The sequence below is a fragment of the Elephas maximus genome, chromosome X (assembly GCF_024166365.1).
Source record: "Elephas maximus indicus isolate mEleMax1 chromosome X, mEleMax1 primary haplotype, whole genome shotgun sequence".
In the NCBI taxonomy this organism is placed as follows: Eukaryota; Metazoa; Chordata; class Mammalia; order Proboscidea; family Elephantidae; genus Elephas; species Elephas maximus.
This window is the reverse complement of record NC_064846.1, coordinates 52,613,930-52,637,523: the sequence shown is the minus strand read 5'-3', so window position 1 is coordinate 52,637,523 and position 23,594 is coordinate 52,613,930. Positions and strand designations below refer to the sequence as shown.

The following is a 23,594-nucleotide window of genomic DNA, read 5'->3' as shown; positions in this document are numbered from 1 at the left end:
CATCCAATTGATTCTGACTAGTAGCTACCCTAGAGGACAGAGTAGAACTGCCCCATAGGGTTTCAAAGGAGCAGCTGGTGGATTTGAACTGCTGACCTTTTGGTTAGCAGCCACGCTCATAACCACTGTGCAGCCAGGGCTCTGGTATCAGTAATAGTGACTTACAAAAGGGATTTCTTCTCAATAGGGGACAGGGAGGTATGGGAGATACAAACGAAAATATCTCATGGTTGAGCCACCGAAAGTTTGAAAACAAATCCCCAAGTGATTCCGGGAATCACTGGCTTTTTTTTTTTTTTTTATCTGAACCCATCACAACCTTTCTATTGTAGCTGGGCCATGGGGAGTACAACTTCTCTCTGAATGGAGTTAATGATCCAGGGCAGTCTATCCCCTCTTGCTATAAATAAAGCAGAAAATATTAGAGTTTTTGTAGAGAAAATGTTTATAAAATGATTGATGTAGTGCTTAGTTGATGGAAGTAATAAGAGGCTGAAGTGAAAACAAGGCTTGACTTTCAATGGCCATTGACTTTTTTTATTTAAAATGTTCCTGGGCTGTCTCTCCTCAGACTTTAAGAAGTGGAAGATCACTCTTAATAACGCTGATCGAAATCTTGAGGAAAATAACTTTGTGTCTTCATTAATTTCTGCTGAAGGCCATTCCATTGGCCAACAACATTTTGAAGATAGAAGTTCAGGGAAGGGCTGTAGAGCCCAAATTGTGCCTGCTGGTTAACCCCCTACTTCCTTTAGTAAGATGGAGCCCTGGTGGCACAGTGGTTAAGAGCTACCACTGCTAACCAAAAGGGCAGCAGTTCAAATCCACCAGGCACTCCTTGGAAACCCTATGGGGGCAGTTCTACTCTGTCCTATAGGGTCAGTAAAGCCTTCCATTATACATTTAGAGACAATCTTTCAAAAACATCTGGCTTTGGGAGAGGAAGCATAGTTATCTTAAGTTCATAAAACCAAAAACCAGCTTCTGTCAAGTTGACTCCAATTCATGGCAACCTCGTGTATATCAGAGTAAAACTATGTTCCATAGGGTTTTCAGTGGCTGATTTTTTGGACATGGATCACCAAGCCTTTCTTCTGAGGTGACTCTGGATTGACTTGAACCTCCAACTTTTCAGTTAGCAGCTGAGTACCTTAGTCTTAAGTTCATGTTGTTGTCGTAAGGGGACAGCTAAATCAGTTCTGACTCTCAGTGACCCTATGTAGAAAAGAGCAAAACACTGCCCGATCCCTGTGTACAGCAGAAAGAAGCACTGCCTTGTCCTGTGCTATCCTCACAATTGTTTATATGGTTGAGCCCATTGTTGCACCCCTATGTCAATCCATTTCTTAGAGAACCTTCCTGTTTTTCGTTGACCCTCTACTTAGCCAAGCACGATGTCCTTCTCCAAGGACTGGTCCCTACTGATAACACGTCCAAAATATGTGAGATGAAGTCTTGCCATCCTTGCTTCTGAGGAGCATTCTAACTGTACTTCTTCCAGGACAGATTTGTTTGTTCTTTTGACAGCCCGTGGTATATTCAATATTCTTTGCCAATACCACAATTCAAAGGCGTCAATTCTTCTTTGGTCTTCCTTATTCATTGTCCAGCTTTCACATTCATATGATGCGATTGAAAATACCATGGCTTGGGTCAGGCGCACCTTAGTCTTCAGGGTGACATCTTTGCTTTTCAACACTTTGAAGAGGTCCTTTGCAGCAGATTTGCCCAATGCAACGCGTCTTTTGATTTCTTGACTGCTGCTTCCATGGCTGTTGATTGTGGATCCAAGTAAAATGAAATCCTTGACAACTTCAATCTTTTCTCCGTTTATCATGATGTTGCTCATTGGTCTAGTTGTGAGGATTTTTGTTTTCTTTATGTTGAGGTGTAATCCATACTGATGGCTGTGGTCTTTGATCTTCATCAGTAAGTGCTTCAAGTCCTCTTCACTTTCAGCAAACAAGGTTGTGTTTTTGTATTAGGCTGCTTTCTTGTGATGAGCCTCTTTGCTATCTTTCTTCTTCTGTTTCTTCTTTATGATTTCTTAGTGGTTACCACATATGTTACATTACACAACTTACAATTGTAATTACATTTAACATATGAAAAACAGTGAACACACAAACTCAACATAATACATCTAATCCTGATGTACTCCTCCCTCCACCATTTCTGTTGGTGTGTCTCTATTAACATCTATATATACCATATTTTTGGAAACCCTGGTGGTGTAGTGGTTAAGTACTACAGCTGCTAATCAAAGGGTCAGCAGTTTGAATCCACCAGGCGCTCCTTGGAAACTCTGTGGGGCAGTTCTACTCTGTCCTATAGGGTCTCTATGAGTCAGAATCGACTCGAGAGCACCGGGCGGGCGATCCTTCTTTGTTTCCAACTTTTACATTCCAGTCACCAGTAATTATCAATGCATCTCGATTGCATGTTTGATCAATTTCAGACTGCAGAAGTTGGTAAAAATCTTCAATTTCTTCATCTTTGGCATTGGTGGTTGGTGCATCAATTTGAATAATAGTCATATTAACTGGTCTTCCTTGTAGTCATATGGACATTATCCTGTTACTGACAGCATTGTACTTCAGAATAGATCTTTTTGACAATGAATGTGATGTCATTCCTCTATATTTGTCATTCCCAACATCGTAGGCCATATGATTGTCTGATTCAAAACGGCCAATACCAGTCCATTTCTACTTACTAATATATATGATATTGATCTTTATGGTCTCCTATTCATTTTTGACTACTTCCAATTTTCTAATTCATACTTCATACTTTCCACCTTCCAATTATTTATAGATATTTGCAGCTGTTTCTTCTCATTTTGAGTCATGCCACATCAGCAAATGAAGGTCTTAAAAGCTTGACTCCATCCACATCATTAAGATTGACTCCACTTTGAGGAGGCAACTCTTCCTCAGTCATCTTTTGAGTGGCTTTCAACCTGAGGGACTCATCTTCCTGCACTATAGTAATGTTCCGCTGCTATTCATAAGGTTTTCATTGGCCGATTTTTTAAAGAATTAGATCACCAGGTCTTTCTTTCTAGTCTGTCTTAGAATAGAAGCTCTGGTGAAACCTCTCCGCCGTGGGTGACCCTGCTGGTATTTGAAATACTGATGGCATAGCTTCCAGGATCACAGCAACATGCAAGCCACCACATTATGACAAACTGACAGATGAATGGTTAAGTAAATGTTAGAGCACATATAAACCTACAGCATCAATAAGAAAAAGAAATAATTTATGAGTTGATACATAGGTAGGTATGTATGCTAAGTAGGTGAGAAAGCTTGTATGAGAGTATACCCATGCATATGTATAGGTATGGTGGTGGATATTTCTATATACTCATTTGTATGTACTGCAGGTGTATTCATATATATAATAGACCACACTGGGGGTGCATCTATGGAAGTTACTTAGTCATTACCAAACACCTCGTGGGACTGAGATACTGGGCTTGAAAGCTAAAAACTATAGTCTCAGGGGTCATCTAGGTCAACTGGCACAACATAGTTCATAAAGATAATGTTCCACATCCCACCAAGGTAAGTAGTGTCTGGGGTCTTAAAAGCTTGTGAGCAGCCGTCTAAGATACAACTATTGGTCTCTTCCTGTCTGGAGCAAAGGAGAGTGAAGAAAACCAAAGACTCAAGGGAACAATTAGTCCAAAGGACTGTAGTGGTCCACAGGAACCACAGCCTCCACTAACCTGAGACCAGAAGAGCTAGATGGTGCTCAGCTACCACTCACTACCCACTGCTCTGACCAGAAACACAATAGAAGGTCCCATTTACAGTGAGAGAAAAATGTAGAACAAAATTCAAATTCACACACACGCACACACAAAAACAAAGACTTACTGGCCTCACAGAGACTGGAGGAATTCCCAAAACTATAGCCCTAAGACACCCTTCTGACTTGGAACTGAAGCCACTCCTGAAAATCACCTTTCAACTAAATATTTAAAAAAAAATAATAGATAGGCCCAAAATGTAGACAGTAGCACCCATGAGGAATGTGCTCCACAGAATAATCAACTGTATGAGACCAAGGGGGCAGCATTTGCATAAAAGCAAAGATGAGAAGGCAGCAAGATGTAGGGAAAATAAACAAATGGAAACAGGGAACCCGGGGTGGAAAGGAGGAGAGTGCTAACACATTGTAGGAATTTCAGCCAATGTCACGGAACAACTTGTGCATGAAATATTAAATGGGAAGCTAATTCAATATGTAAATTTTCACCTACAGCGCAATAAAATGTTCAAAAATAAAGTGAGATAATTTGTATTCGAGGCAGTGTATGTTATAAACCAAATTAATGGTTCAAATAAATAGTAAAAGCTTTAGGGTTTCAGAGGGGGGAAATACTATCTTGTGATGTTACTAGGAAGGCTTTCTGCAAGATGTAGAACTTCACCTGGCTTTTAGAGAATAGATAGGACTTGGAATAGCAAAAAAGAAAGGAAAAGTCTTAGAGATCATGGTGAAACCTGATAGAATTCAGTTCAGATTCCAGTTTTTCTATTCAAAGTCTGCTTAACTTTGAGCAAATTTTTTGTAAAATGTAATATGAAATGCCTTAGAACAGTGCCTGGCACACAATGGATATTAAATAAACGGTATTTTTTTGTTTTGTCCTATAGGGTCGCTATGAGTCGGAATCGACTCGACGGCACTGGGTTTTTATGGTAACTGTAGGAGTTTCTGGGTGATGGAGATGGTTAATACACTTGGCTCCTAACCGAAAGGTTGGAGGTTCGATTCCACCCAAGGTGCTTTGGAAAAAAGGCCTGGCAATCTACTTCCAAAAAATCAGTCATCGAAAATCCTATAGAGCACATTTCTACTCTGACACACATGGGATCTCCAAGAGTTGGAGTCAACTTGATGATAATTGATACTGGTATGGTAACTGTTATTATTTGTTTCCAAGCTTAGGGGAAGAGTTTAAGCGTAGTGCAGAGTTGCAAATTAATGAAGCATGTTAACGGGGCAAATGATGAAAGTGACTTGACTATAAAAAAAAAAAGTTGCCGTCAAGTCAATCTTGACTCATAACGACCCTATAGGACAGAGTAGAACTGCCCCATAAGGTTTCCAAGGAACAGCTGGTGGATTTGAACTACTGACCTTTTGATTAGCAGCCTGAGCTTTTAACCAGAGTTCCTGACTTGATAAATTGCAAGAGGAGTGGGTATTTTACCTGCAGTTAGGTTCCCAGGTAACTGATAAATCCAGAGTTTATCTTCTTGTAAATGTAGGAGACATTTTGGTAGTTTTTGAATGGTTAAATGTTATGATGAAAATACTGATTTACAAATGTGATTTCAATGCTGGTGTGTTCAATGGATTTGGGGTGATCCATTTCATTGACCATAATATGCACATTTCTAAATGGCTTAGTTCTCAAAACTAATGAGTTTATGCAACGAGTTTATGATCATAGTGGGTTCACATACTTAACGTCCTTTGCATCAAGCTGTCCTTCTACTCCCTTCCACTTAAAGTCAACAACAAGACAATGAAAACGGTTATAGTAATATGTAACACTTCGGCAATGTAGTGAAATAAACTGATTTGTTCAGTGAAGCAAAAGAAAAAAAAATTCAACTGATTTCTTAACTAAGTTCATGGAAATTGACCAGTCATTTCAGTAAAACCAGTTGATCTGGCTGTACATGTAAGATCCAGCCACTGCTTATAGTAGAAAAGAAAGAGCTAATTTGGACATTTTCCCTAGGAAAGCCAGTGTCAAACATATAAAACGTAGCTTTAGGAAAAAGCAGGCATTAAACAGTAGTAGCTCTACTGGCGCATTAAGACTGATGTCGTGGTATACTCAGGTGAGCAATTATATTTAAGGATAATTAAACATAAGCAGCTACAGAGGGAGATGCAGGGGAGGAATTGTGGACTGAAACATTAGTACCAAGCTACATCCCTTGCTCCTATTCTTTCAATCAAAACATAAAGCTTGAACAGCAAATTCAAAGACTAGCTCAGACCCCAATTAGTCTCTCTAGAGGCCCAGGATAAGCTTTCTAATAAAATTGTAAATCTACTCTCTGTTGTTTAGGGGCCTTGGAATTGACAGTTCTCCTGTTCTTTCCCCAAATAGTAACTGTGAGTTTCAGAGGAGATTAAAACACTAAGAAAGAAATGAGTTTGCCTGCCTGTGGCAGCATGTGCCCTGGCTAATCTGCAGATGCCGTAATTATGCTGGGTGCTGATAGATTTGACTCTGGGCTGGTGGTCAAGGTTCAGATGAATTACTGCAGTTGCGGCTTTATCATCACAAATGTTCTGCACGTCTTGGCAGTTTCCAGGCCTAGACATGATATTGGAATTTAATGAGGCTCCGCTCCCATGCACCCCATCAGGATGTGTCGGGTACGTGTAAGTTCATCTACTCCCATTCTTGGGTTTAGGGGGAAAAAGTCCATGTGTAGAGTTGTCCCACAGGAATCATATTTCGCTGGAATTTTGCAGCAAAGCCACTCCCATTGATCTTGGAACCTTAGCTTAGTTAATTAGTGTGGAGTCCAAGAGGCGAAGGCCATTCATTCAGTACTAAGCGTTTTTACCCGTCTCCTACCTACAACTTGTACCCATCTTCCTATCTGTCCTGCACATGGAGGCTTTTGATCACAAGAGGACACCAGATGAGACAACGTAAGCTTCATTTAGCTTCATGTCTAAACTGGCCGTAATTGTAACTGCCTTCCTTACCTTCCAAGGTCATTGCGTAGATCACCTGAAGTAATGTATCTGAAAGCACTTTGAAAATTATGAGCCACCTATAAATGTGAGACACTTAAAATTATCATTAAAATTAATAAATGTCACTTCAGTAATTAACATTTAACAATAATAAAATCAGGGTAAATATATCCATAGTCCATGGCAGGAGGTAAGGGTGGGGGACAACAATGACCCCAAATTCATATTCCACTGAAAATAGGAAAAGGTCATCATCTCTGTTCATGAAATACATTACTAATAGTTGCTTCCCACCTGTCACATTCCCATTAATTGATTTGAAGGCCAGAAATATTTTAAAATAAGACTGTCTAAGAACAGTGTTCTACAAGCTCAATGTCTGTTATCTGGATGTGTAAGGAAAACTGACAGTCTACAAAGAAACCAAAGTGACTTTTTTTTTAATCATCATGAAATAGATATAACAAAACGTTTGTCATTACAACCGTCTCCATGTGTACACTTCAGGAATGTTACTTATGTTCACTTGCTGTACAACCATCACCACTGCCCATTTCCAAATATTCTCATCACCGTTAACAGAAGCTCTGAGCCCTGGTGGCACAGTGGTTAAGAGCTTGGCTGCTAACCAGAATGTTGGCAGTTCGAATCCACCAGCCACTCCTTGAAAACCCTATGGGGCAGTTCTACTCTATCTTATAGATGGTGATTATATCTTGTAGAATCACTGTGTGTTGGAATCGACTCAATGACAATGGGCTTGGTTTTTGTTTAACAGAAACTCAGTACCCTTAAGCAATACCTCCCCGTTTTTCTCTCCGAACTGCCCCTGGTAACCACTAATAATCTTTGGTCTCTTTGCATTTGCCCATTCTGGATATTTCGTATCCAAAATGACTTTTTTATAAATGCAATGTAGAGTGGCTGAATTTTATTTTATTTCAATTTTAATTTTATTCATATTTTGAATGCACAGTGTCTTAGTTATCTAGTGCTGCTGTAACAAAAATACCACAAGTGAATGGCTTTAACAAAGATAAATTTATTTTCTCATAGTCTAGTAGGCTACAAGTCCAAATTTAAGGCGTGGGCTCCAGAGGAAGGCTTTCTCTCTCTGTTAGGCTCTGGAGGAAGGTCCTTGTCCTCAATCTTCCCCTGGTTGAGGAGTTTCTCAGGCACAGGGACCTCAGGTCCAAAGGATGCACTCTGCTGCCGGTGCTGCTTTCTTGATGGTGTGAGGTCCCCAACTCTCTGCTTGCTTCCCTTTCCTTTTATCTCTTGAGAGATAAAAATTGGTGCAGGCCACACCCCAGGGAAACTCCCTTTACCTTGGGTCAGGGAGGTGACCTGAGTAACGGTGGTGTTACAATCCCACCCTAATCCTCTCAACATAAAATTAAATCACAAAATGGAGGACAACCACACAATACTGGGAATCATTGCCTAAGCAAGTTAATACACACATTTTTGAGGGGAAATAATTCAATGCATGACACACAGTATATGTATGTTATACAAAATTCAAAATGCACAGAAGGTTTACAGTGAAAACTGAATATTCCTGCCCATTTCACCCTACTCCCCAAATATTCCTCCCCACTCCCCAACCATTCCTCAGCCAAGACATTTGTAGGCCATCAATAATGACTTGTTGGAAAAATGAAAATAATTAATTGACTAAAATTTTCCCATTTCAGGCAGGCATTTGAATATCAGGAAGATGAAGCTAATGTTACGTAAAACTCTTCCCTAAGTGAATTTCTGGTGCATTTGTTTCTTTCCTACTTTGAGGATCTCACCAAATTTGTACATTTCCCTAACCTGTCCTGTGATCAACTCTTGTTTCTCTCTTTCTCTTCTAAATATCCTTCTAATATGAGATCAGCCTCTCTAATGCCAGCAGGAATTCTTTAATCAGTCAATTAACAATGATTTAATGGTTATCTCTTTTTGTAAAAATTTTTTTGTGCTTTATGTGAAAGTTTACAGCTCAAGTTAATTTCTCACTCAAAAATTTATGCACTTCTTGTGACATTGGTTGCAATCCCCACAATGTGACAGCATGCTCCCTCTTTCCACCCTGGGTTCCCTACAACTATTCATCCATTTCCTGTCCGTTCCTGCCTTCTCGTCTTGCTTTTGGAAGGCGTTGCCCATTTGGTCTCGTATATTTGATTGAGCTAAGAAGCATGTTCCTCGTGTGTGTGTGTGTGTGTGTGTTTTATAGGCCTATCTCATCTTTGTCTGAAAAGTAGGCTTTGGGAATGGTTTTAGTCTTGGGTTAGCAGAATGTTCGGGGGCCATAGTCTCGGGAATTCCTCCAGTCTCTGTCAGACCAGTAAGCCTGGTCTATTTTCGTGAATTTGAATTCTGTTCTACGTTTTTCTCCAGTTCTGTCCAGGACTCTCTCTTGTGATCCCTGTCAGAGCAGTTGTTGGTGGTAGCTGGGCACCATCTAGTTCTTCTGTAATGACTGTCTCTTACATGCCCAGCACTATGCTATGCCTCTTGTGAATTACAACGAAGTGTAAGACATGTCTGTTTGATAGGTAAGAGTCTAGTTGGATAGTTGAAGCAAGACACAAATACAGGAGAAGAAGAATTAAACAGGAATTCAGGAAATAAATATTAGTTCACTCTAAGGGTTGGCATAGGCGTTATGTACCTGTGTGCCAAGTCCTGTCATTTCTTTTTTCCAGGTACTTTGTCAGATTTGATTCCTTTTTCTTCATTTCCCCAGACTCCACCCTAGTCTGACTCCTTATCCCATCAATGCAGCATTGTTACCTCCCTCCTCTTAGCTGGTTTTATTCTTTTCCACCCCATGCTATATATCAAGCCAATTGTCTTTAGACACCACTTCCCTTGAGTTATCTTTTTGTTCCAGTAATCTACAGTCACTCTCCAGTCTACCATATCATGTCCAAATTCCTCTGCTTGGTTTTCAGGACCCTCCAGAATCAAGTCCCACCCTGTGTATCCAGTTTCATTTCTAACTGCTATATATCATGAAGCAACTCGCCCTCCAACCCAATCCACCAAACCCCATCTCATCAGATCATTCTCTTCTAACCACATTAAAACCTAAAACCAAACCCAGTGCCATCAAGTCGATTCCGACTCATAGCAACCCTATAGGACAGAGTAGAACTGCCTCATAGAGTTCCCAAGGAGTGCCTGGTGGATTCGAACTGCTGACCCTTTGGTTAGCAGCTGTAGCACTTAACCGCTATACCACCAGGGTTTCCCTAACCACATTATGCTTCTTAAATTCTACCTCTGTGCCTCAGTTTGTATTGTTAATCTGCCCTGAAATTCTTCTTACTTACTCTCTGCCTTTCCTAATCTTCCCCATCCCTCAAGAGACAGGAAAGACCCATTTCTTTCATAAAACTTTCCCCAGCCGTGCTAGCCAATATTGACCTTTCCTTTCTCCATTCCTTTAGCACATATAGCTTTATAGCTCAGATGTTACAGCTCTTCACTAGATTGTGTTCTGTCTTGTAATCTGTTTATTTTGGTGTGTCAATACTGTGTTCCTAATCCTAGATTATAAATTAATCGTGGACAAGGATAAGACTTTTATTTCCTTCTCCCTTAGCACCTAACACAGGATTTGGAGCTCAAAAGATGCTCAGTCAGGATTTTTGATCAATATATTGTTTTAGGGGTTGGAGAGGGCGTACAGGGGTTATTCAGAGGCTTAGAGGATTCATTCCACCAGAGTCACCCATTAACATTACATTTCATTGAAAATATTTAGAACTACTAAAAAATAGATATAGAAAGTTGTGTTTCTCTGGTTGTACTTTTAAAATCTAGATTTTTTACACTCATAAGCTTATAAAAACCACTCAAAAATGGTCCATTTGTTTGATCTTGTTGGAGAATGTAGCTGTCGAAATGGCCGATTTACAGTGAATCAGTGGTGCTCTAAATGTGCTGGGAAATGGATATTGTATGGATAGAGTAACAACCCAAGTAGGAGCACTGTCTAATAAATGTTTATACACCATCAAGTCTACGAGCATTAAATATCATACACGATAGACTCTTTTTTATCCTGTAATTTATCTCAATTTTTCCATTATCTTCTTTCATTTTCTCTTCTAGCTTTACTCACAGACAAGCCTCCCAAGCCATTGTTCCCCATGGAGAATCAGCCAAGTGTTATAGATGTCCAGCTGGGTAAGTCCCCTTCTGGGAAAAATAGATCCTAAACTTGCTCTCTGTTAACAGATGAGGAAAATTGCATGAACCAGGAAAGGTTTATTGCCACTGCTATTACATGCAAATCAATTTGCGTTTGCTCATTTATAACCCTGGAGTTCAGTGCAATAGCAGTTTAAGGAAATGAGTTTGTATTGCGTCAAGGAATGGTAATGCTAATTGGTTACACTGGGTATTAAGTGTGCAGTACGACAGAGCTTTTTAACTCTGTGACTGATAGATTCATGGGTGTCTTGCATTGATGATTGGTACAGAAAACTTTTCATATATGCCAGCCCAAAATTTTTTATTTGACGAGTTTTTACTCCTAGAGACCTAGCATTTCTTAAAATAAAAGACAGCCCATCAGTACAGCCTTTAAAATGACTTAATAATATTATTTCCAATAACAATCCATGACTATTTAAAACTTCTTTTTAGGTTGGGATCCTGAATATTTATGAATCATATGGTGTTGGGAAATGTAACAAGTTGATTTATGGGTACGACTGCTTTTTTTGCCGACTCAAATAAGGACGTAAGATGTTGAGCCTCTTTTTTGAGTCCTCTACCACAAATCCTTATATTTCAAGAACTGTGAGCTTGAAACTCCAAGGCTTGCTAGGATCTCTTTTAAACCGTAGCCTTTAATCGAAACCATTTCCTTTAGCATCTATGAACTTTCATCTGTCTTGGGTTTCATCCTAGCATTCTGAGAGAACCACAAGAGAACTGAGTAATTATGCTGGAAGTATATTAGGCTTGTTTTGGGTATATGATTTACTGAAACCTGTGACCATAGTGGTACCTACCTATTATACAGCCAAGGAAGATGAATTGGCCCCAGTATTTCAATCATTTTGGAAATCTTGTACTCAACTTTTGATCTTTCCAATCCAGCTTGGATTGTTAGAGGCGTATTTCTATGTTGAAAATGGGAGAGAGAAAATTATATTACTAAGAGCTTATTCATTTTTCTGAAGTGAAATTTTTCTGAATTTAAGTATTTAAAAAAAAAGTGGGAAGATAAAAGAAACATGTCAAGAGTGGCCTGAGGAAGTGGTGACAATTTTGTAGATAATCCTTGAAATATTAGACTATTTCTTTCCTCCCCACCCCCCCATATTATTTTGTGGAGTCATTATATTTTGTTAATGCCAAATCTAGATGTGCAGACCACCCTCAATAACTTTTACTTACATTTCTCCATCTGAAACTTCGATAAAAATAGCTCAAGGGTACTCTGTGGTATATCAGGGGTTGCATGAAGTAATAAAATGATCTTGTATCATGAGTTTACATGGAAATTTGAGTGGAGAAATTGTTTTTTACATGGAAACTGATGTATTATGGAGTATAAAACAAAGTTCACTCAAATGTTTCAGAAAAAGCATGAGTAAATTTTGTGCTTGTGGCCCTTGGGAAGGGGGATACGCTTCATTCTCCTGTGCCATTAGGTAAACTTTAACAGAAAAGCTTGAGAAATACTGCTTTAAAGGAAGGAGGGGGACCTTTGTAGAGGGTATATTTCATTTGGGTTCCCTGGGTACAGCGCCTGTATGTACTGTTCAGGACTTCTCTAAGATGTGTGCTTTTTGTATAAATACGAATTCCAACATATCTGCCAAGACACCCCACCCCACCACCATCCTGTACAATTAATTAAATTATTTGCTTCCAATTTACATTAGATGCAAGGCTGAACCTTTCAGTTTTCAGTCTGTAACACAGTTTGAAACAACTTAATGACAGAAGGATGGAGACCTGCCCATTTTTCATCCCAGAAAGGCCGTTTCTCTGAGATGTTAAAACAACCATATAATTCAGAGAAAGAAAAACAACATCGGTCAAACCAGACCGCTGGCATTTCAGTGCGCACATGACTGGTTAATCTTAACCGATTTTAACTTTTTCCACAGTGTTATTTATTCATAACTGGAAATCATTGTGTAACTCGTTGTATACCTCAATAGTAAAGTGGCATTAGGAGCAGTATAAGTGTTAGAGAGCCCCTCGGTTTAGGTGGGAGACCTGCAGTCAGAATGATGACGGTTCTGAAAACCTCAGGTGTAAAAAGAGATAGGGAAGGATAACCGGGGCTATTGGATATCCCTGTCCATGGCTGGAAAACTTTCAGAATTCAGTAAGATAATGAAAACTTCTGGAAATGATTTTCCTTCTGTTTCTACATTTTATTAAGCACATTCAGCTATAGACATCCTCAAACTTGAATTAAAAAAAAATGACAGCAATCCAATTCAAATGGCTAAGCACTTTACCAAGCTTCAGTTTCTCAAATCCTGACACTTAAAATTCGAGGGAACATTGTGGTATATTAAAGTTGGCCGTAGATTTTTTTTTTTTTTTTTTTTTTTGCTACTCCTACCATCTGAAAGTAGTTTCTGATTTCCCTCCCTTTGAATCTGGGTTAGCCTTAGGGAAATGCTTGAACAATAGAATATGGCAGAAGTGACGTTCCGGGATTTCTGAAGCTGTGTCAAAAGATACCTTGTAACTTCTGTCTGGGTCTCTTGGACTGCTCAATCTGGGGGAAGTCGACCACAATGTTAAAAGTCTAGTTACCCAAAAACCACCATGCTGTGAGAAGCTCAAACCATATTGAAAGGCTCTGAAGGGTAAGACACTATGTAAAGAGAGAGAGAGGCCAAGGCACCATACATGTGAGTGAAGAAGCCACCTTGGAAGTGAATCCTCCAGCTCCAACTGCCCTGGCTTATGCCATGTAGGTTCAAGAGAAATCACCCAGTAGAACCCTTCCCAAATTGATGACCCCAAAAATCATGAGCAAAATAGTTTGGCATTTGCCACCCAGTTAGAGGTAGTTTGTTAAGCAACAATAGATAAACAGAACAAACAATAATTAGTTTTCTCCAGAGCATTCTTAATTCAATTTTTCCTACAGGCAGGGATCCCATGGAGCCATTTTATGCAAAATGAGAAATATGGGAAATACTTGAGTATCAGCTTTAAGGTAGTTTTGGAAAACATGGCCTGGAGTAATTGTTTATGTGTTTGAGGGTTGCAGTCATTTTTCAGTTCTGCATATTTCTAAATGCAGTCGAATAAATGAAGATTTTCAATAGAAATACTTTTCAGTGCATGGAGTTGGCATCAGTACAGATATTTGTTGAATCTCTAGAGGAAAATAAACATCTTGACTTTCTCTCTCCTATAGTGTGGTCCATTGGTCATCCACAAGGTTCTAGAAATTTACATACGTGTTTGCTGACATGGTGATGACAGTTTGGTTGTTGCTAAATTGCATTCACATTGTAATGCTGGAAGATGATTAATCTTAACCAAATAACCATATATTTTAAGATGATAGACACGTTCTTAACAAAATAATCTGAAAACTATTGCTCTCACAAAGCAGGCCTATGTAGCTGAAGCTGCCTGTGTTCATGTATGAAACATAAAGACAAAAACAGTGTATAAAATGCACAGAGAAGTCCAATTTAGTCGTCGCTATGAGTCAGAATCAACTTGAAGGCAATGGGTTTTATCTTCAATTTATTTTCTTTCTCTGAAGATAAATTTAGTCTTAAATTTAACAAACGAATCTCTTTATATACCAGAGATAGTTCTTTTCTTGGCAGTTGAAAAGTAATATATTTTCAATATTTTTTCTAAGGAAAAATAACACTGCATTACATTATATTATATTACACCTTGAATACTGAAGTGTTAAAACATCATAGTGACATGTGCTGAACTTGAAATGTATTCATGCTAGGTCGACCCTGCTTTATACACTGCTTTTCATAAGACCCAAATTCATGGTTTATAAAATGTAACGCACTCCTAGAAGCTTTGAAAAGGCCATGAAAAATTTCCACGCAAAGATTTGCGATTTGCCATCTAACTTAGATTAAGGATGGATTTGAAACCATTGCCTTCTCATTGATGATGATAATTTTCTTCTTGGCAGCTTTCTGAAACTTAAAATAAGCCCGTCAATTTTATGCTTAGAACAAGTATATAGACACTGTTTAAATTCTCATTCTGGGTCAAAGAGTAAAAAATGGCCTAGGGGCCCAAGACATATCAGAAAAACGCAGATCGATAGAATAGTCCAAACTAATTGGATTACCTCAGTTGTTTCAAAAAGCCAAATAGTTGATCTCTAGATGAATCTGATCTGAAATGAAATATTCTTTTTCTTTCTTTTCTAGTCTCATTCAGATTTTATTTTATTTTTATAGGCTATTCAAATTCATATTTCATGACTATGTTATGTGCTACTGGCTCAGACTTTCTTTATGTGTATAAGGACTGTTAATCTTCATCAGAAATTGATTTCCCCAGCATATCAGTTTCTCCTGAAAATTATATTAGATCCCCTAAAAGACCACTGTAAAAGACTGCAAGAGAATAAAGAAAAATATAATATTTAATGCAATACTCAGGACTAGAAGGCAAAAAATAAATAAATAATCGAACCCAAATTAGGAAATTAGCTGTTTAACCAAATCTATTTTTTAAAACTTTATTCACCTGAAAACATTTATTGAGTTCTTACTGAGTGAGTGCAAGAGACTTGTTACATCCTGGGGATATAGAGGTGAATAAAATGAGGCCCTTGGCTTTAGGAGTTCTCCGTATAGTGAAGAAGACAGATATGTAAGCTGAATTAAAATGCAGTGTGTAACTGTCAAGACAGAGATGGCAAGAGGTGACTTTTTTTGTGGCAAAATCTCATATATTAACAGCTCTATATTATGTGGTTTACACTTAATGGAATAACATTTTTGTAACCTCAACCGAAACACACAATTTATTTTAAAATAATTAATAATTACCAAAGATATAACTTTTTGAAATTATAACTTGTCCACCATTTGCTTCAATATGGCAGACACACTAAAAATGGAGTCTCATGATACCCTTGAGTCTCTTCAGTTTAACAAAATCAGTCAACTGTCGCTAAGATTGACAGAGATCAAACAATCCAAAACAAGTCACCAACCAATTGAACTATAATGACCAACTGGAATTACTGTCAATACAAAGAGCAATAATGATGATTTCATTAGCTGGTGTAATGACTTGATATAGGTACTATGTCTGTAATGGTGGTCCCCATTGCCATCAAGTCGATTCCAACTCATAGCGATCCTAAAGGACAGAGTAGAACAGTTCCACAGGGTTTCCAAGACTAAATCTTTATGGGAGCAGACTGCCACATCTTTCTCCCACGGAGAGGCTGGTGGGTTTGAACCACAGACCTTTTGGTTAGTTGCCAAGTGCTTAACCACTGTGCCACCAGGGCTCCTATAATGCTGGTAGCATGGGATTTCTTTGTATTTTTTTTGTACTCTCCCTACCCTCTTAACTTCAAAAACTCTTTGAAAACCTTCATGTGATCTCGAATAACTGAAGACTTTAGAGGGGAAGAAGGACAGTATCCTGAGCTCACTCAGCTTTCTTGGCAAGCGTTATTGGAGCTGGTTTATGGCACCTTTCCCTTTCCCTCACAGACATTCTAGGGTTAGCAAGTTGTTTCCAAAAGATTTATTTATTCAGAATAACACGCATGAGCTTAGCATGGGCTACCGTATATTGCAAACTCTTCTACTGCCCAGATTGTACAACATGTGCATTATTTACAACTTTGGAAAATCTGGGCCAAGCCTTTTCCCTAAGAATTGGCTGCAGCGTTAATATTTGAGACTGAAATGGGTTTCCTTACTTTGTCTAAGTTTCTATGGCTTTAGTTGTATCAGTCTAATAAAACTAAACCAAACCAGTTGCCATCAAGTTGATTCCAACTCATGATGACCCTGTGTGTTTCAGAGTAGAACTGAGTTCCATTGGGTTTTCAATGACTGTGACCTTTTCGAGGTAGATCACCACGCCTTTCTTCTGAGTTGTCTCTAGGTGAATTCTAACCTCCAACCTTTCAGTTAATAGCCAGGCACTTAACTGTTTGTGTCACTCAGGGACTCCTATCAGTCTAGTAGGGGGCAATTAAATTATAATAATTATTATTGTTTTGTTATTAGTAGTAGTAATAGAACTATCATTTATTGATTACTTACCAGGTACTATGTTAAATACTTTGTATGAATTATTTTATGTAATCATCCCAAGTCTATGAAATAGACACAACTCATTGCCCTAGTTTTTAACACCTTAATTGAAATATTGTTCAATATCACATACAATTGACTGATTTAAGGCACGTATTTCAATGGTTTTTAGTATATTCATAGAGTTGTGCAACCATCACTGCAATCAAGTTTAGAACATTTTCAACCCCCCCCCAAAAAAAAATACCCGTACTCAGTAGCTATTACTCTTCGTTCCTCTCAACTGCCTCACCCCAGCCCTAGTATACTTTTTGTCTCTATAGGTTTGCCTATTCTGGACAATTACCATAAATATCAATACACATACAATACGTAGTCTTTCGTGACTGGCTTCTTACATTTAGCATAATGTTCTCAAGGTTCATCCAGGTTATAGCATGTATCAGTACTTCATTCCTTTTTATTGTAGAATCATATTCTATTTTATGTATATACCAAAAAAAAAAAAAAAAACAAAACCAACAAACCAATTGCCATCAAGTCGATTCTGACTCATAGCAACCCTATAGGACAGTGTAGAACTGCCTGATAAGGTTTCCAAGGAGCAGCTGGTGAATTTAAACTGCTGACCTTACGGTTAGCAGCCAAGCTCTTAACCACTGCACCAACAGGGCTCCTTTATGGATATAACATATTTTATTTATCCGTTCATCAGTTGATCAACATTGGGTTGTTTCTACTCTTCGGTTATTATGAATAATGCTGTACAAACATTTATGTACAGATTTTTATATGGATATATGTTTTCATTTCTCTGGAGTATATACCTAGGAAATGGTAACTCTGCGTTTAACCTTTTGAGGAGCTGCCAGGCTGTCAAAGTGGCTGCACCATTTTGCATTCCCACAAGCAGTATATGAGGGCTGTAATTTCTCCATGCTCTCACCAACACTTGTTACTGTCTTTTTGGTTATAGCTATCCTAGTAGGAATGAAGTGGTATCTCACTGTGGCTTTCGTATGAACTTCCCTCGTGGCTAATGCTATTAAGCATATTTTCATGTACTCGCTGGCCATTTCTATATCTTCTTTGGGGAAATGTCTATGTCCCATTTTGAAATGCGGAAATTATACTAAGAGAAGTCATGTAACTTACTCCAGCTAGTGAGAAACTTATAGGTAATGATGCCAAAGTCAACATTCTTAACCCTTACCATAAAGCCCGTTAATGTTAGTACCATCGTTTACTCTGTCCTCTTGCACCTAGGCCTTATTTCTGTTCTCTCTTTTTTTTATTTAACAGATTTTTGGACAGAAGGTAAATGATCATATATGAGGAAGCTAAAGGAGTGTCTAGCATGAATTGATTTACTGGGGAAACAAGTAATTAAGAAATCATTATTTTGACTTTTTGCCCTTTGTAACTCAGGCTCAAACTTCTTTTCAGATGGCAAACTGACCTAGAAGCTGCAAACATGCCTCAAAACTGACCGTGAAGCATAGGCAGTGAAGATAATTTTTCTGGAGGGATGTTTACTTAAATGGCCAGAAAGCTGCATGTACTCCAGCATCTGAACAGAGAAATCAAGAAATCCATTTGTGTCATTCAAATATGGGGAGGGTAGATTAGTTATTAAAAAAGAAATTAAGGCACTCTCTGCTGTTGAAATTTATTAGGAATATGTGCAACTGAGGGCGCTATTCTTCGGCGGCATGTTCTGTCTCTATTAATGTCAATACCGTCAGCTTTACAGTACTCCTTAGCAGTTCCATATGCTAACCCATTTTAATGAGTGGGGAATAGATGCTTTTTAATTATCTGAAAAGGGGGAAAAAGCGGCAGATATGGCTGTGTTTAAACATGCAACATATACTGGAAAAAAAGTAATTTATGTACTCCCTTTCCAACTAAAATATTTTATATTCTTTTATATAAATAAAATGTATTTCATATTATAGGTAAATTCGTAGAAAATTGAGAGAAATGGCCTCTGGCTAATTCATACATAAACCACTTGTAAGTGTCCTCATAACTAAGGTAGAATGATGGCTTTGTATCATTTAGACAATTCCCTTAAGTATCTTCTATACTTTATTTATATAAACATAGCTTGACTTTTAGAAGATCTTTTGCTTCTTTAGAAATAGTTCCTTCCAGAAAATACTTAGAGATATTAGGAATGGTATGTAAATATCTGGGCCTGTTAATAGCTATATTTGTTTCTGTGACTTAGGATATATCAGATATCTTCTCCCTTTCCTTCCCATTCTTATCCTGAAATCTCTTCCTATTGCTACAGTGAGTAGTCATAGATGAGGGTCAACACATAATAGAGACCAGGAAAGAGATCTAGAGGTAAAACTCAGTGGTTGGTGAAGCCAAACCTGGAAGTAAAGAGTCAAGGAAGCAACATAGAGTCTGGAAGCTTAGAGGTTGCAGAGGCCCAAGCGAGTAGGTGAGCTAATAGGTCAGGTCAGAGAACACACCAATCTTGGGTTTCTAGCAAGGTAAGAAGTCAAAGGCTGAGAAGTGATCAGAAATCAGGCAATAAATAGGCACTAGATCTGTAAAAGTTGAAACCTGATTCCTAGAAGAGAAAGCTGTTATGTCTGTGGGTATACCCACTGCCATCGTGTCGATTTGGACTCATAGTGACCGTATAGGACAGAATAGAACTGGCCATAGGGTTTGCAAGGAGCGGTTGGTGGATTCAAATTGCCAGCTTTTTGGTTTGCAGCCATAGCTCTTAACCACTGCACCACAGGGCTCTGAAAAGGAGATTCAGAAAGAAATGGGGCTTAGGGTAACGCAGAGGAGAGCCAACCTGGCAATTAGGATCAATTTAAATAAAACTCCTTAGGTGGGAGAAGGGGCTCCATCAAAAATAGTGAAGGGCAAACTTGACCTGAAACCTGTTCTGATAGAAACCATCTCTTTTTTTGCCAATATCTGAATTGGAAATTGAATTAATAGTGTATGCATAGTGTCCAAACATACACTTTGTTTTGTTTAAATATTCAGCATCAGGCGTAGAGCTTCTGTCTGTTGAAAATTTACTTATAGACCCTTGTTTTCTAAAAACAAGGAAAGCTCTGACCCACTGCCCACTGGGAGCCTGTATCAGATAGTTTGATTTTTGTTCTCCCAGTTGTGACTGTGTTGAGAGTCCACCATTGCTATAATGATGATTTTCCATATATAGTCAAGTTGTTTGATAAGATTTTAACTTGGTGAGACAATAACCATGGTGTGTCTTAAGGCTGATTATGATGATGATTCAGCAAAGGAAACAAAACAATGTGAACATGTGGAGTGGGGCTCTACGCCAGAGAAGAGGTAATTTTTGTCAAAGCCCAATTTGAAAACCTCCTTAGCTCAATTATGGGAAAATGAAAGTACTCTGTTGTTGTTGTTAGGTGCTGTCGAGTCAGTTCTGACTCATAGAGACCCTATACACAACAGAACAAAACATTGCCCAGTCCTGCACCATCCTCACAATCATTGCTATGTTTGAGCCCATTGTGGCAGCCACTGTGTCAATCCATCTCATTGAGGGTGTTCCTCTTTTTCACTGACCCTCTACTAGCTCTAGATAAGGGAATTGCAGAAGGGGAGGGGTTAATTTTAGTAGTAATACCTCATATTTATGTATTGTATTTCTCCAAACCTCAAAACATTTTTTCAGGTAGTATTTTATTAATTTCTTTAATAGTTCTATAAAGTAGGATGAACATAAGACATTATTGACCATTGGCACATGTGGAGATTAAGTTTTTTCATGATACCCACAGGCAGTTTAACTAAACAAAGGAATCAACTAGATCAGAACGGGATTAATGATTATTAGCCTGGCTATTATTAGTTCAGATGTACTATGACTCTGTATTTATGTATGTGCAAATATGTACAAGGGTTGATCTCTCTAGTCACTTGTGGCTGTGTTGCTACTCCCTTTCTCAGCCTAGTAGTTAGCTTATTAACCTAATAACAGCTGTTCTCATGACTGACCTCTTAGTTTATCAAAATGGTAGGTTTTAAAATTTGCAAATCGGTACTGTGTGCTTGTATTTACTCTTTGATTCCCAGTGTTGATTTCTGTTTGTTTTTTTTTTTTAATTTACATTCTTGTCATGAAAACCCTGGTGGCATAGTGGTTAAGTGCTACGGCTGCTAACCAAAGGGTCAGCAGTTCAAATTCACCAGGTGCTCCTTGGAAACTCTACAGGGCAGTTCTGCTCTGACCTATAGGGTCGCTATGAGTCAGAATCGACTCGATGGCACTGGGTTTGTTTTTTTGGGTTTATTCTTTTCATGTGCATACAGAGTCCCTGGGTAGTACAAATGGTTAGGTTAATGCTTGTGTTGGTTAAGGTTGTGTGTCAACTTGGCTGGGCCATGATTCTCAGTGGTTTGATAGTTGTATGATGTTGTGATCACTTCCATGATGAGATTTGATATAGTGTTATCACCTCCATGATGGGATCTGCTCCGAGTAGCCAATCAGTTGAAAGGGAGTTTCCTTGGGCACGTGGCCTGCATTGAATGTAAGTGGATATTCTGGCAAGACTTAGGGGGACTTTTGTTTGTTCTGGATCCTACAGCTGGCTCCTGTTCATCTGGCTTCCGGTTCTTGGGGCTTGAGCTAGCAGCTTACTTGGAGTCTTGCCTGCCAATCTTGGGATTTGTCAATCTTTACAGCCTGTGAGAAGAAGCCCTACCCTCTGATCTGCCAATCTTGGATTCGCCAGCCCCTGTGGGTACGTGAATCAGGAGAGGCCTCTATCCTGACCCACTGACTTGGGATGTTCCAGCCTCTGCAACCACATGAGCCATTTCCTTGATATAAATCTCTTTCTCTCTCTCTCTCTTTCCTGGTTTTGCTTCTTTAGAGAACTCAGACTAAGACAGCGCTCTTAGCTGCTAACCAAAAGGTGAGACGTTTGAGTTCCCCCAGAGGCGCCTCAGAAGAAAGGCTTGGTGATCACTTCCAAAAAATCAGCCATTGAAAACGCTATGAAGCACAGTTATACTCTAACACACAAAGGGTAGTCATGAGTCGGAGTCGACTCAATGGCAGCTGGTTTTTATGTACAGCTAAACAAACAAGGGCATTAGCAGTGGATACAAGGTTGCAATTTGTAGAAGATGAAAGGGAGGCCCTACCTTTATGTAATGTGTAGAAATAGCTCAGTAATAATGAATTTCTCATTTGTCAAAGGCAAGTACATGGTTCTGTAGGTCCATTAGGCTCTTGGCTCTTTTAGCATTCTATTTAACTTCTATTATGTCTAAATACGCCAATATATAATTCTATTAACAATCTTCTAGCTGAATCCTTCAAAGGAATTGTTTTATTGTATTTTGTGTACTCTTCTCATTGTTCCAACCCCATCCCAGTGGTCTTTATTCTTAGCAGAAGGAAACAATGCTATTTGTTTAATTCTACAGATACGGAAATCAGTGTCATATCCAAAGTCACTGAGAAAACAGACCAGGATCATTCAATGTGAAGTGCCTAAATTTTCTTCCCTTCTATTTCACAATGCCTCTTTATTTTTATCCTTTTTTTTCCCTCTTCCCTCTATTCTAAGCAGAAGAGGTACTCCTGCGTTTTTCTAAATTTAAATTGTTCACCTCCGCTCTTGTATCCACCCCTTCCCATATGTTTTAGTAACCATCAATTATCCCTTCTTTCTATTGCATTTGCAAACTGTGTCCCATAGTCAATACGTATACTAAATTCTCTTCCACCCTAAATAAATATGTATTTTTAAACTTCTTTTTTCTTTTTTTAAAAATTTTATTGTGCTTTAATTGAAAGTATACAAATCAAGTCAATCTCTCATACAAAAATTTATATACACCTTGCTAAAAAAAATTTTTTTTTATATACTCCTAGTTGCTCTCCCCCTCCTGAGACAGCATACTCCTTTTCACCACCCTCTAGTTTTGTGTCCATTCAGCCAGCTTCTGACCCCCTCTGCCTTCTCATTTCCCCTCCAGACAGGAGCTGCCTGCATAGTCTCATGTGTCTACTTCATCCAATAAACTTCTATTTTCCTGATCCTGCTTTCTCTTCAAGGTGCACGGCCCCACTCAAGTGCTTGAAAAAAATTACATTGAGTCTGTTGTATTATTTCTCATTCATTTTTCAGCCTATCCCTCTGTTGAAGCCCATTTCTCAGTTGTTGTTGTTAGGTGCCATTGAGTCAATTCTGACTCATAGCAACGCTATTTACAACAGAACGAAAAATGGAGTGATGAACACCTGCTCTTTCTTCATACTCTCCTTTGTTTGGTCTCCTAGTTCTCACTCTAATTATCTTGTTATTTTTTTCTAAATCTCTCTTTTCTGACCTCTTTTCCTGCAACTACTTCTTTAATTGGTTTTAGTGAGAATGTTGGATGAGTACAAGTTTACAAACATAAAAATAATTCTAAAATCTTCACAAAATTGAATCATGAGAATATGGGATTGGGTAATGTGTTGGCCTTTCCTAAAGAAGATAGGAGTAACTGCTTTGGTTTATTTGAGAAAGAGAAATGACTGCTCTTAATTAAGGGGAACTTCAGGAAGGGACTCTCTCA

At 38.6% G+C, this 23,594-nt stretch overlaps 1 protein-coding gene across 1 annotated transcript in view; it reads left to right on the top strand.

Annotated features, from left to right (window-relative positions):
* The window catches only part of IL1RAPL2 (interleukin 1 receptor accessory protein like 2), a 617,966-nt gene that overhangs the window by 287,031 nt on the left and 307,341 nt on the right, over positions 1–23,594 (top strand). The window contains exon 6 of the mRNA XM_049871435.1: positions 10,858–10,932. Coding sequence (XP_049727392.1) covers positions 10,858–10,932 — 75 coding nt within the window. The remainder of the gene's footprint in view (positions 1–10,857; positions 10,933–23,594) is intronic.